Below are 13,553 nucleotides of genomic sequence, written 5' to 3' on the forward strand. Positions count from 1 at the left end.
AATGATAGAGAGCAGGAAAATGTAGCAGGAAACATAGCATGACACACGTGGCGGTCTACGTGTGTCATGCCACGTGGGTTTCATGTTTCTCTCCCCCCCCCCTCTCCCCAAAATCCCGAAATCGAAGCCTCTTTGCCATTTCCCTCCTTCGGCGAAAACGCAAACCCTAACCTCGTCTCTTCCTCCTCCTCCTTCGCGCCGTCTCTTCCTCCTCCTCCTTCGCCAGCTTCCGTTTGCCGCCGTTGTTGCCGCCGAGAGGACCGCGCGTTCCTCTTCTCCGCGCCGCCTCCTCTTCTGCGCCTTTTCCTTCTCTTCTCTGCCGCCTCCTTCTTCCTCCTCCTCCTTCGGCGAAAACCCATTTCCCTCCTTCGGCGAAAACGCAAACCCTAACCCTCGTCTCTTCCTCCTCCTCCTTCGCCAGCTTCTGTCGCCGTCTCTTCCTCCTCCTCCTTCGCCAGCTTCCGTTTGCCGCCGTTGCTGCCGCCGAGAGGACCGCGCGTTCCTCTTCTCCGCGCCACCTCCTCTTCTGCGCCTTTTCCTTCTCTTCTCTGCGCCGCCTCCTCTTCTCCGCGCCGCCTCCTTCTTCCTCCTCCTCTGCGCTGCTTCATGGTAATACATGTCAATCGTTAACCTTTTTTTGCATGTTCATAATTAAGTACTTAAGTTTTCTGTATACAATTGGTTCCTTCTGCTGAATCTGTAGCTTTGTCTCACAGTATTTCTTGCATTGTAATCCAGCCACCTCTTATCAAACCATTGGATAATACATTGAGTTTGGATGACTTGGATGCGGTGAAAGTAGTTGGAAAGGGTAGTGGTGGAATTGTTCAGCTTGTTCGTCACAAGTGGACAAGCCAATTTTTTGCTCTTAAGGTATAAAATTAGACTCCTAGACATTCTAATATTGGGTATGTTTATCTTATGATGCTGATCATTGAAGAATTTATTTTCACTTTTACCATTGTCATATATGCCACTGAAAATTTTCCTCTAGTATTACAAGTGGTTGGCAATGCTGCCGTCTTTTTGGAGAGATTATATAGCTGTGTTTGTGCAACTGTGTTGTTACTTGGCAGTGTATATTAGACACTAAATGACCTCTCTTATTATATATACATACACTAAGGTTGCATCTTGCCTTCCTTTGTATAAAAAATGATAATTTTTAATCATTGTCCGTTTTATTTCTGATTGCTACTCTTTTATAAACTCTGGCTTGGGGTATTATCTTTAAAATGTAAAGGTAGCTTCTTTATCTATGCATCTTAAGCTTAAGTTCTGTTGGTTGAAAATTAGGCAAAAAAGAGCCCCAATATTTGTCTGTATTTTAGTACAGTATTTTCTGATCATGATTGTCTTTAGAGGGATAAGATTCATGTGGCTGGTCAATGAAATGATATGAACAAAAAATTGTAATTGCTGTTTTCTCAATCAGTCTCTTAGAATTCAATTTTTCGGTGTACGTCTTCATTCAGCAAGCATCCCTGTTGTAAGGCTGACCTGAATGATATGCTTGTTATTAGCAAGCCCAATTTTTTGCAATCAGCCAGGGCAAATCCTTGTAGAGGTACCATTTAGAAATAATTATTTGCAACATCTCCCTCTATAACTTGTAAATGTTCCTTCCTCATGGCTGTCTTGGTAGGCATTCTTGCCTTCCAGTTCCTGTCAAGTTTTTCACCACATCCTTTTCCTAAGCTATGAATCCCATCAGGTTCTGTGCAATGACTACGGGCTCTTTCTCGAGATTGCCAACATCATTAGGCACCTAGAGCTGACGCTAGGTTTGAACTTGGTTGGTAGCCTGATTTTTGTTTAATCTCTCATCTTTTGTTCTTCTGAGTTCTGAGATCGGATCGATGGAAACGTAAATATTTCATTGTTAGCCTGTAAATATTTCATATTTGATTTTGAATTTAGAGCATAATCTTTAAATTCTTGTATTTTGTGTATACCATGATATCTACCATAGGATGTCGGCTCATTATTGTATGTTAATATTGTGATGATGCAAATTGATTCATATATTGTTGAAGTTTAAATTTTTTAGTGGTGTTTGGAGTTTGTAATTTATAAAGTATGTTTGTCCTTGCAGGTTAAAAATGCCTAAGTACTACACTAATACATCGAAATGCAGATGTGGACTAACGGCGAAAATCATCACCTCATGGACTGTTGATAACCCAGGAAGGAGATTTGCTATATGCTCACTATTTGAGGTAGGAAAAAGTTAACATTATTTGTCAATTTTTTGTGTAAAATATGGACATTTAATCTCATAAATAACTTGGAATTGCAAAATGAAGGGGGTGTGGTTTCTGGACATGGGTTGATGATGAGATGTGTAGTAGATCAACACAAGTAATACCAGGATTGCTAAGAAGAATAACCAAATTGGAGGATGATGCTAAAACTGGAGAGAATGTAATGAAGGAGTTAGAGGCTAACACCAAAAGTGTAGAGGATACCATGAAGGAGTTGAAGATCCAAAATTGCAAGTTACTCTTTGATTTGGATAAAACAAAGAAAAGAAATCGACAACTACTTGTGGTGATGATGTGTTTGATAATGTGGATTGTCACACGTGTAGCTTTCTATTCAGATGAATATAACTGAATTTAATTTATTGTATTTCACAAACTTGTAGTTGGAGTTATAATTGTTTTTGCTTGGAACATTAAAAGTGGCAAAGTATGCTTGGAAAGCTATAAATGCTTAAGTTGTATTACTTTTGATGCTTAAATTGTCATATTAGACCTCTGTTTGAAGTTTATAATGGTGTTGCATTTGCGCAGAGATTGGTTGGCTTTCTAGTGTGTGTGATATTTGTTAACTCTTGTATGACTATGTTGATGTAGTTTACATGAACAGAAACATCTTGTGCAAAAGTGTACTCAATTTTTGTTTTCAAAAAGAACATATTGTGTACTTAATTTCAGAATGTAAGTTTCAGTAGTTTGTGATTGCCACATGATTCTTGAATCCTGGTTCATTCAATGTGTAGGCCATGCTATATATCCAATGAATGTCTTGGGGAATTGAAATGATTCTTATACTCATCTTTGCGGAAGCTCTTGCTCTCTATGGTCTCATTGTCGGCATCATCCTTTCCTCTCGTGCTGGCCAATCTCGAGCAGACTAAGAACAGCAGCACTGAAACTTGTAATCTTCATTTGTTCAATGATTTTTGATCCCTTTACGAAAACCTTATACTTTTCAGCTAGAACTGAAACTTGTCAATTGCATTCTTCTATGATTGATGCAATCAATTTACAGTAAATTGGTTGGTTAAAGGGGTGAAAATAAATTTTTTAAAAAAACTTACATGCATATCGATTGAATCTTAAATAAGTCACTCCTGTGATTACTAGAGGAAACTGTCTGATCACCGAGCAATGATCCATTAGGGGGTTTGGTTTAAGCTTGTTGAACTGCTCTGGAGTATGCGTTGCTGAAATGGTGCTAACAAATCCGGAGGGAAGGTTCAGTAGGTGATAGCAAATCCAATTATTTCTCTTGCAATCATTCACATCAATTATTTCTCTTGCAATCAGTGAAATCCAATATAAACGATACTTTTGATCTCCATATTGAAGAGTTAAATACGTTAAAAAAATGTTACCATGACTTGCAATGATTGTCCAAATTGTCATATGCAGTCAGAGTTCATTGGAGTCTCAAACAAAAGTTGGTCCCTGCAGTTATTTCTGTCCTCACAAGAAACAAGTTCATCATACACAACCAAATACTTAAATGCCATTAATTTTCTTGTTCAAAAGCTAAGATTGTTAAGCAAAAAGGATCTAAAGCTGGTCGATTGAAGCTGTGGATCTAAAGCTCTCTAATCTGCAAAAAGGAAGAAGATCTGCATCCTTTTTCTGATGAAGCTGGTCGATTGAACCGCGGTCCTTCATCCAGTCCTTCTGTAAATACAGATGTCAAATCCTTCAGCACAATAAAAAACTCACAGAGGAAAGTAAATCATACCTTGATACCGCCATTAAACTTGCAGAATGAAACTGATGCTTCAGTAAGTTTTCTGCTGCTGTGGCACAAGCAATCCCTGCTCCTGCTCTTCCCAATTTGGCTTCTTGGAATGGTGATGCCAGTGTGAGAGAGCCCCACGCTGCCTCGACGCTCACATCCTTCCGCAAGAATAAACAGGGCCTTAAACTCTGAAGATGGCCTAGTATGACAAATTCCCTAATCCTAACAAAAATGGTTTCAACTAACATAATCAAGCTTAATTCATGTGTGTTAACTCACAGGTAGCATCGTTCCCTTCCCAATTCTTAACAAAAGGATACAAGACCTTAAGATGTATACAGACCACATGGTGGATGACGATACATTTAGTTTGCACATTAAAACCCCAAATTCATGTGAAATCTAGGAAAACTAGCAGTCAAAATTCAAAACACCAAAAGCCCGAACTGAAACCTTTACCTCCTTCAATCAATCACACTCCAAAACCATAACCAAACCATGACCTGAAAAGCCCTTTGGTTATACGTAGCACAGTAGCTCCTACGACCATTAAACTGCACACTTCAAAGCAATCGAAGCCATCAGAGCTCAACAAATTCCTCAAAAAAAATGACAAAAAATCTTTTCACAGATCCGACACCAAAACACTATATCTCCAGATTCCTCACCAATTTCACCATACAAAAGAAAACCACGAAAACAAACAAGAATTGATAAAGTGAACTCCTAACTCTTCACCAAAATAAACAGTCGTAGTGACAGAGTAAGATTAAAAAATTCTATGGTTCAAGGGAATCCACTACACAAAGGGAAAAAAAAACACGAGAAATATACAAGAATCGAAAAACTAACCTTCTAACTCTTCCTGAAATTAGCAGCTACTATAAGTCCTTCTGCTACTTCTGTGCTTCCCCGTCGAGGAAGAAGATGAAAAAGGAAGCCCTTTTTTTTCGCCGAAGGAGGAGGAGGAAGAAGGAGGCGGCAGAGAAGAGAAGGAAAAGGCGCAGAAGAGGAGGCGGCGCGGAGAAGAGGAACGCGCGGTCCTCTCGGCGGCAACAACGGCGGCAAATGGAAGCTGGCGAAGGAGGAGGAGGAAGAGACGGCGCGAAGGAGGAGGAGGAAGAGACGAGGTTAGGGTTTGCGTTTTCGCCGAAGGAGGGAAATGGCGAAGAGGCTTCGATTTCGGGATTTTGGGGGAAGGGGGGGAGAGAACATGAAACCCACGTGGCAGTCCACGTGGCATGACACACGTGGACCGCCACGTGTGTCATGCTATGTTTCCTGCTACATTTTCCTGCTCTCTATCATTTCTCTTCATTGTTACGGTCGTAAGATACGGAGGCGGATTTGATCACGAAGGATGCCCGAACCGAATCAACCATCCGTAAGTGTGCGACTGGGGCCCCGCAACCCGAATCCGAATCCCTGGGTAACTCTCCGGATAAGCCCGATCCGAGTCCGAAAGGCCGGTTCGTCATCAAAGGATTCGGATGATACCGTCGAGTCGACTCTGCGCCATGCCGCTGGGTCACGTCTTCAAATCGCCCGAACCGAATCCGGCACAAGCTGGCCCTGTTCTCCCTCGGTCACTCCTCCCTCTGTACTGTAGTCTGACATTTCTCTGCCAGGTATGGCGATCTGCTGCCCGAAGTACACCCCTGTCCCGGAGAGTACCGTCACCTGTCTTCTGCCATCCTCGCACCACTCCCCTACTCGTACGGACCCTACCACAGGAGTAATCCTCACCTTACTCTTTCCGTAGTACGGAGCTCCTCTCCGATATATAAGGAGAACCCCCCAGCGGGGGGAGGTATGTTTTTCTCATTCTTCACCTCCTTCCTTTCATCACTTTTCTCTCCAGATAGCTGACTTAGGCATCGGAGTGGTCGCGCCGGTCACATCGGCCTTCTTTCTTACGGTGTCTGTGTTTGCAGGTCCCCGACGATCCTTGGCATCTTCGCCCGTCTTCATTTCGGAGTGGTGCTGAGGAAAAGTCGCGCATCCAGGAGCTGCTCTTGACGGGAACATTCATATCTGTGATCTTGGACCAATGTTTGGTTCGATTAGTGGAGAGGTATGGTTGTTCAGATTTGGTTTTGGTTCAAGCAGAAAAGTCTACATTCAAAGTATTATTATTATTATTATTATTATTATTATTATATTATTTTTCCTTCTTATGTGTGATAGATTTATTTAAATACTTGACTGGTGTAGGTGTGGTTGAACCAATTGTGAGTGTTCTTACTGCGCATCTAAATTAGTCGACTGTTGATGATTTATTTGGTTTAATTTGTATGATAATATTCATCAATTTTCCTTGTTCACTAATAATCATCATGTCGTCTGGGCTTAAAACTGGGCTACAATTTGGCCCATCAGTAAGTAGCTCAATGGGCGAGTTGGCCCAAGTCGATCTTAATGGGTTGGCCCGACTTGTTTGTTTCTGCTCAGCCCAGGTGAAATGTGGGTTCAGTTTCTCTAAAATGGCCCAATGTCTCGACCCAAAGTAAGTGTAGTAGGCCGAAATCTGGGCCTGGCCTATGATCTGGGTCAATTAGGCGCCTATATTGGGTGGCAATTGCTGTTAATAGGCCAAACTCTGGGCCTATGCTGATGGAGAATCGGCCCATGTTGAAATACGTGATTGAAATCTGGGCTTTCTTTCAATGGTTCCAAAATGGGAATGTAGGGGGTCCAAATGTAGCCCAATTTAGTGGGCCGAATTGTAGCCCATTATAGCTTTAATGGACCGAAATCGAACAGATTCTAGGTCGGGATTTGGTCCATATTATCCATCTACTCACATCCAGCCCATTTGGCGGGCCGAGATTGGCTGTTGTCTTTAACAGGCTGAAATTCAACCCATTGTGCTGGGTCAAAATTTGGCCCATTTAAATTGATGAAGCCAATGGCGGGAAACTCATTCATTTTAATGAACTGAAATGTGGACCCTGTTTGACTTTACGTGTGGCAATCTAATCTATTTAAAAAAAAAAAAGTGGTACGGTCAAACAGATAAATCCAACGGTGAGATCAATCCATCAAAACTTAATTATGCGGCGAGATAAATCTGTTCGCCGTCTTAATGGATTAAGAAATCTTTATCACAATTCACCTTAAAACGAGTTATCAATCTATTAAAAAAGGAAAAATATATATTAAAAATAATATATAATATTAAAAATTTTAAATTTAATTTCAGATTAAATAAATTGAACTCTCACTTATTTTTTTTTACTTTTATTTTAAATTAGAAAAATAAATTCTCAATTCACGAATCAATCAGATTGAAGCCAAAGACTAGTGGGCTGCATCTGGGCCTATAGTGAACGTACCTGTACGAAACGAAGAATAATGGGCCGATAACTGCTACTAATGTGCCTTGGCTACCGATGTAGCTCGTGTTGAATTTAATTGTCTAAAAAAAAGATAAATCCTAGTCAGTTTCATGGATTCAATCCTTGAATGTGATCGGTCCGGTCCCACAGAAGTTTTTCTTCGACACCAAGGTAAATTGGGAAGCGCATACAGCGACCAATCCAGATGCCCAGCATCCTTTGATTGCGTTCCCCATTTGAAAGAAAATTCTTATAAATACGCCGTAGTTGGAGATCGAACCGTGGGTCCTGTAGATACAACCCGGTTGTCATACCGTTGCACCATTGCCCCGGGGAGCCTAAACCTTAAACCCTAATTGTCCAAAATCTACGAGCCAGCCGGCCCCCATATCGGCCACATTGATTCAATGGACCGTCACTTCAATGGGGCAAAACCGGACCTCACATCACTTCAATATACAAGACCACAAACACGGCATAACATTTATATAAAACCCACAATAGGCTTCATTCGTATGGTAACAGCAAACAGAAATTACTGCTTCGAATTCTTCTTAGGTTAGAAATATCCATCCACCGTAATTGCTTAACTTCTACCTCGCATCAGTGTTCCCTCAACATTCATAAGTTACCATGAAACTTCAAATGTTCATATCACATCGTTAAATACATAGGAAAAGCAAGAGCTGATTGATTGCTAACCCTGCAGATATAAGAAGGCTATGCACAGGCAGACACATACGCAGGGCATATGGATGCTATTGGAACAAACCACACATTGATCCGTTCAAATCAGTAAGTTTAGAATGCACTAGAGCACAATATCGAGCAAATAAATAGGAAACAAAAATCTACTCCAATTAAACTCAAATTTTACTCCAGACAGTGGATTTGTTTTTCCGAGTAAAATTCACCGCCTCCAACCCACTTGAATCGCCCGATCTGCACATGTAGAAAATTAGAAGACCAATTCCAACGAAAATGAATTCCTATGAAGAGTTTCTAGTGCCCAAATTTGAAGACCATTCCATGAAAATGAAGACAATGCACAGTATATTGTATCTAAAAATTTTAGTCCCTCTCTGCGACTTTAGATCGTAAATTGCCATTCAAGCTATACATGGAGTTTCACTAGATTTAATTCTACGCAAAAATGAATGAGCAAAAGAATAATAATAATGACTTTGATATCACTCCGGTCCTAATTATTTATATGCACAACAAACACTTGTAATGCTAATTTTTTCTCGGCAAAAAAAAAAACAACTAAAAATCATTTTGAAGTGCAATCGAATATCCTGCACACTTCACCATTTAGCTAGTAACATTGTTAGTTAAGAAAAATGTAACATAACATGCACATAGCACGCCCACCATGTTACTATGCCGTTCGACGAATTAACAGGATTAATGGGGTTAAGAGTGATGAAAATATTGAAAAAGCAAACTACTTGCTAGGAGTAGTTGAAATATATTTTTGAGTTAATCAAATTACAGGTGGAAGTAATAACAAAGTAAATGCATCTATATTGAAGATAAGGAATGAATTCATACCATTTACATCCCTACCTTGTACTGTAACTGGTCTCTTTGTCCTGGGCGAACTCATCTTGCCATTGGTAGCAGACGGTAGAGAGTGTCGGCTAGTAACTTCACTTTTGTCGACAGAGTCCGACACTAGCCTTGGAGATATTTGCCCACGCAATTTTGCCTTAGCAGATTCAGTTGCAGCCATGTAACTAGGAAGCACAGGAATATTTGGCAAACCGTTTTCAGGATATTCTAATTTGGCTGCTGAGAAAGATCTCCTTTTGCTGGTCTTTTGGATTTCATGACAAAGTTGTTCTTCCTTCAAGCTTACTTCTTCACTCATCACTATGTTGTTCTCAGCATTATCTATCTCCTGCAATAGTTGTGTTTCATTCGATGGTTTATCATCAGGCAGCACATCAATTTGTTCATCTGCTACACTGGTCCAGAAACATTTTCAGTATCCAGTTTCATAGTAGGTGTTACAGCATTATCCTTCTTTGTTTTTTCAATGGAAACAACAACTCCCTTGACTCAGGATTCTCAAATAATTTCTGACTTCCAACATCCTTTACAACTACGCCCCGTTAATGGGCAAACATATGATGTGGAGGAGAGAGTGTGGACTGATTTCTGACTTCCAATCGTCAAAAGTTTGAACGCGTTAATAGGTCAGAAGTGGGTCCCACAGATTTTTTTATTATTTTTTTATATGTTATAACGGGGCAGCATTGCAGATGATATCTTTCTTAAATTACGTTTTACCCTTTCAAGCTCTGATTGTGCTTGTTCCGGTATGCCTTCTGCCGAGTAATTGTTCGCCTTTTTCAGATTCCTCTTTGTTTTCTCAGATTCATTGTTTGTATTTGTTTGAGCAGCTCCAACATTTGAGGCAGAACTATTTCGCACGCGCCTTGACTTTCCTGATTCATATTCCACAGCGCTGTTTGCTTGGCCTTTCGAAGTAATTCTCCGTTTCGACTTGACCGTTGGCACTGTGAAACTGATAGTGGTCCATCTGTCTAACCAGCTGAAGACTGAATTTGGGTCACCTTTGTCGTAATTAATTTGCAGAGATTTTGCAAGAATTGATGAAGAAAGAAGCTGCAGAACATGAATAACTCGTAAGCAGAGAAATTTGTTGGTGGATCAGTTTATACGAAAACAATAAAAAAAATAAAAAAATGATTAAAAAAATCATAGATACATGGCATTAATAGCACAGGTGACAAAGATGATAATTTTACAAAGGCTAATGTAACATATGGTAGCAGATAGCAAACAAATTGGTATAGTAAAAAACAGAATGCCAAGCCATCAGTAGAGTTCAGCAGTGAGTGCAGTGCAGCATTTTGCATGTCACCAAATGCTTCCATACCAAGCTTCTATCTTGCACTTAGATGAAGGTATCTGACACAGTATTAATTCAAGCACTTAAGCCATTTTTTTAGAAAAAGAGGAAAGGGAACTCATCATAATAAGGTGGGGTCCAAATTAGGCATGGGAGCAAGGAGAAAATGGATCAAAAATATAAATATTAATGTATATAATGTAATATATAGTTTATATAATATATAGCAAATGTATATATAATGCCTGCAGCATATAATGTATGTAACCTATCAGGTCTGATATCCTGCCCGACGAAAAAACCCACCTCCCGTGCGCGACCGCCGGACCTCTCCGCATTCATCGCCGTCGTTCATCGCCGTCCGGTCACCGCCGGCCACCATCCCGGGCTCGTTGGAAGCGCAACTCGACGGCGCACACATCGGCACCGGATTCCGGCCGGATTGGGCCGGAATCCGACCGGGATTCCGGCCGAAACAGAGCAGACGCGCTGGTGGCCGATTTCGCCGGAATCCGACCGGATTCTGGCCGAAATCGACCGCCAGCGTCTGGCGGCGATTTCGATCGGAATCCGGCCGGATTCCGGCCGAATCGGGGCCGGACTCCGGCCGAGGTCGACGCGCCGGCGCCGGGCGCGTCGACCGCGGCCGGAGTCCGGCCGGAATCCGGCCGAAATGGGCCAACAGTGTCTGTTGGCTGATTTCGGCCGGAATTCGGTCGGATTCCGGCCGAATCGGGGCCAGACTCCGGCACCCGCCGGACCACCGGTGAGTTGCGGTTCCAACGGGTCCGGTCGGGCGGCAATCGGTGGTCGGACGGCGATGAACGGACGCCGGGAAGCGGCGAAGGTCCGAGGAAAAACACTGTGCAATCGTGATTTTTGGACGGCTGCTGTTGATCGCGATCGGGCGTAGACGGCGTGGATCGATCGCGCATGGGGTCGCGTTTTTTTCGTCGCGCAATATATCAAATCTATGTAACCTATTGTTTATAGTTTAACGGACATTTTGAAAAGACTTAAAAAAAGGTTTGGTGATATTTTGAAATGTCATAATTTGGGGGAAGTTTGAAATTACTAAAAAATTTGGAGGGCTTATTGAAATGTTCCCAAATATAACCTAATAGGCCTGGTGCTCTCCTCCATTACCCCACAAATATTACCTTTTTCCTATCTTTTCATCACTCACAACCACACAAAGAAATGAAGTTGTCAGTGAAACGACTAGATTATGATGATACACAATCTACAAACAGGATAAGAACACAATAAAAGGAAGAACCAAGCCAGCCATCACCCCCTCCCATATATCTTGACACGAGCAACTGCAACACCCCCTTCCTCTTCCTATCCCAATAAGATGCCTCCCAATGCAACCGCTGTAGTCCCCTCCTTCCCTACTGCCAAACTTCCTTTTCTCCGAGCATGATGTGATTGACCTGCAAATCCCCAGGTAATATTCCTTCTAGATCTCTTCTTATTTCAGCTACTAGGACTCTTTTTTCATACCCACACCATTGTCTTGTTTAACATGGGTACAAGAGGCATATATGCTGAGTGTGAGTGATAGAGCCAAACTGTATGACACAACATGGATATGGTAAGTGTATATCCTGAGAAGAGTTTGAGCCAAACTGTATTTCAAATCGAGCCATAGCCATGTTTGATACCAAAAGGCTTTAGTTGAGACAGTCACACTAGCTAACCTGGATAATTGCTTTAAAAAAAGTAGACAGAACAAATATACCTTCCATATATATGTATTTGATGAAAACTTCCCTTTCCAAGTATCTTGTGCTATCGGATCCTGAAAAGAAATTGAGAAAACAATTAATACTATGCACATGAGAACTTGACTAACTATGAAAATCAGTCACTTAATGGATTGAGAGTCCTAATTTAAATTTGGAAAATTAGAAAGGTCAGTATAACTTGAGAATCACATAAAGGGATTCCCTAACAGATACCAGTGACATGATGGAAGGGGAAGAACTTAGTGAAATCCAAAATTCACACTGAAATCACAACATAGGAAACAATATCACATTAGTAATTCATTTGTCAATAATTGGATCACTTTTGAATTTCCTCACGATTTCATGTTAATAACAAAGTTGCTCTAAGATAAAGATTCCAGAAACCTGATATAAGAAGAAAGTTAGAAGTATATAATTTACCAACTATCAGCATTTCAAATCAGTTCATTTCTGTCAATTGAAAGAGAATACTAATGGCGATAAATAGACCAATTGGAAGACCATTTTTTTACTTAAATGGGAAGCTTTGTCTATAAGCCCCAAAACTGGCTAAATAGTAGGAAGTTTTACATCATCATCATGTGGCCACATATATCCCAACTGTTTGGGATTGGCTAAAATCAAAGATAGAAATGTTATTCCATCATGGTCAGGACAGGTTAAACTTATCATTCCACCTATCCTATGGACTGAAACTGAACCAGTCACGCAGCGGTGACCTACCTCAACAAACACATTGATCTGTCATATGCCACCCACCTCTTAGTTGGCATTGATTACATAAGGTCCTTCCAATCCACGTATTGTAGAACCACCATTGCTACAGATGCAACCTAGGGAAGACAACTATTATAACCAATACACGCTTAAGCGACTATTCATTAACTCGTGTAACCAAAACTCATAAACAGATTCCCTTTCCCTCTCACCTACAGGATCTGTGCAATGCTTCTTCCACGAGTGAGCAAAGATGCACAATTCACATGACATTGAATAGAGCTTCCTCATCTAAGTCAACTGACTAGGGTTTCCTCCTATGCTGATCAATGCTACTTTGTCCTTATAATCAGTGCTACAAGCACTAAGTGTGAACATGCTGGCCATGGATTGATACCTCAGTTCAGAATGTTCATCAAAACTTTAGATAAGAAACTAACAAGTTTTTAATGAATTTTACTAGCATGCGACAAATTGTCTGGTTTCACTCTTGAATCTGGTGGTGAGGGCACCATGGAACAGGTTGCCATATATCACAGTCAACTTAGCCTACAAGATGAGGTACAATTATACTGGAACTCTTGACTTTCAAAGTGGATTCCTTACCTGTATCATTGATAGTAAAAGAGAATTCCTCTCCTTTATGCATGTAGACCAAGAAAGCTGTAAATATTGTGTTCTACACATGCAAGAATATTTCACATCTCAAATGATGCCTGGTTATCTTGAAATATATCTCCAAGAAATCTTAGTTCTATGAAAGTATGTTACCTGTATATGAACTGTTAGTACATGGGTCTCATATGATGAAGCTCCAGTAAATAGCTAACGAAAATATATCTCACTAAATTGACTAAATCGTGGATTATAACAAAA

At 40.9% G+C, this 13,553-nt stretch overlaps 1 protein-coding gene, 1 long non-coding RNA gene and 1 pseudogene across 6 annotated transcripts; 1 reads left to right on the top strand and 2 right to left on the bottom strand.

Annotated features, from left to right (window-relative positions):
- Positions 1–82: 82 nt before the first annotated feature.
- Positions 83–2,682, top strand: LOC141818723 (uncharacterized). The gene is made up of 3 exons (XM_074706176.1): positions 83–609; positions 2,096–2,219; positions 2,307–2,682. Exons 1-3 carry the CDS (start codon positions 83–85, stop codon positions 2,331–2,333), a joined length of 678 nt encoding a protein of 225 aa, XP_074562277.1. The 3' UTR covers positions 2,334–2,682.
- A 1,045-nt stretch (positions 2,683–3,727) lies between these two features.
- LOC141818724 (uncharacterized) lies at positions 3,728–5,276 on the bottom strand. Of its 5 annotated transcripts, none has more exons than XR_012600990.1 (3): positions 4,840–5,276; positions 3,988–4,541; positions 3,728–3,923 (listed from the first exon to the last, which is right to left on the bottom strand). It is a non-coding gene; the product is annotated as an uncharacterized LOC141818724 (long non-coding RNA). The 5 variants fall into 5 exon arrangements; XR_012600991.1 differs by having other exon boundaries at positions 3,988–4,548; XR_012600992.1 differs by having other exon boundaries at positions 3,988–4,145; positions 4,840–5,267.
- A 2,710-nt stretch (positions 5,277–7,986) lies between these two features.
- LOC141818722 (protein IQ-DOMAIN 31-like) lies at positions 7,987–12,010 on the bottom strand (annotated as a pseudogene).
- Between the last annotated feature and the right edge of the window lie 1,543 nt (positions 12,011–13,553).

This window comes from Curcuma longa, unplaced genomic scaffold (genome assembly GCF_044706935.1).
Source record: "Curcuma longa cultivar G26 ecotype Majalengka, Jawa Barat unplaced genomic scaffold, ITB_CL_G26_1.1 contig_25761, whole genome shotgun sequence".
Taxonomy (NCBI): domain Eukaryota; kingdom Viridiplantae; phylum Streptophyta; class Magnoliopsida; order Zingiberales; family Zingiberaceae; genus Curcuma; species Curcuma longa.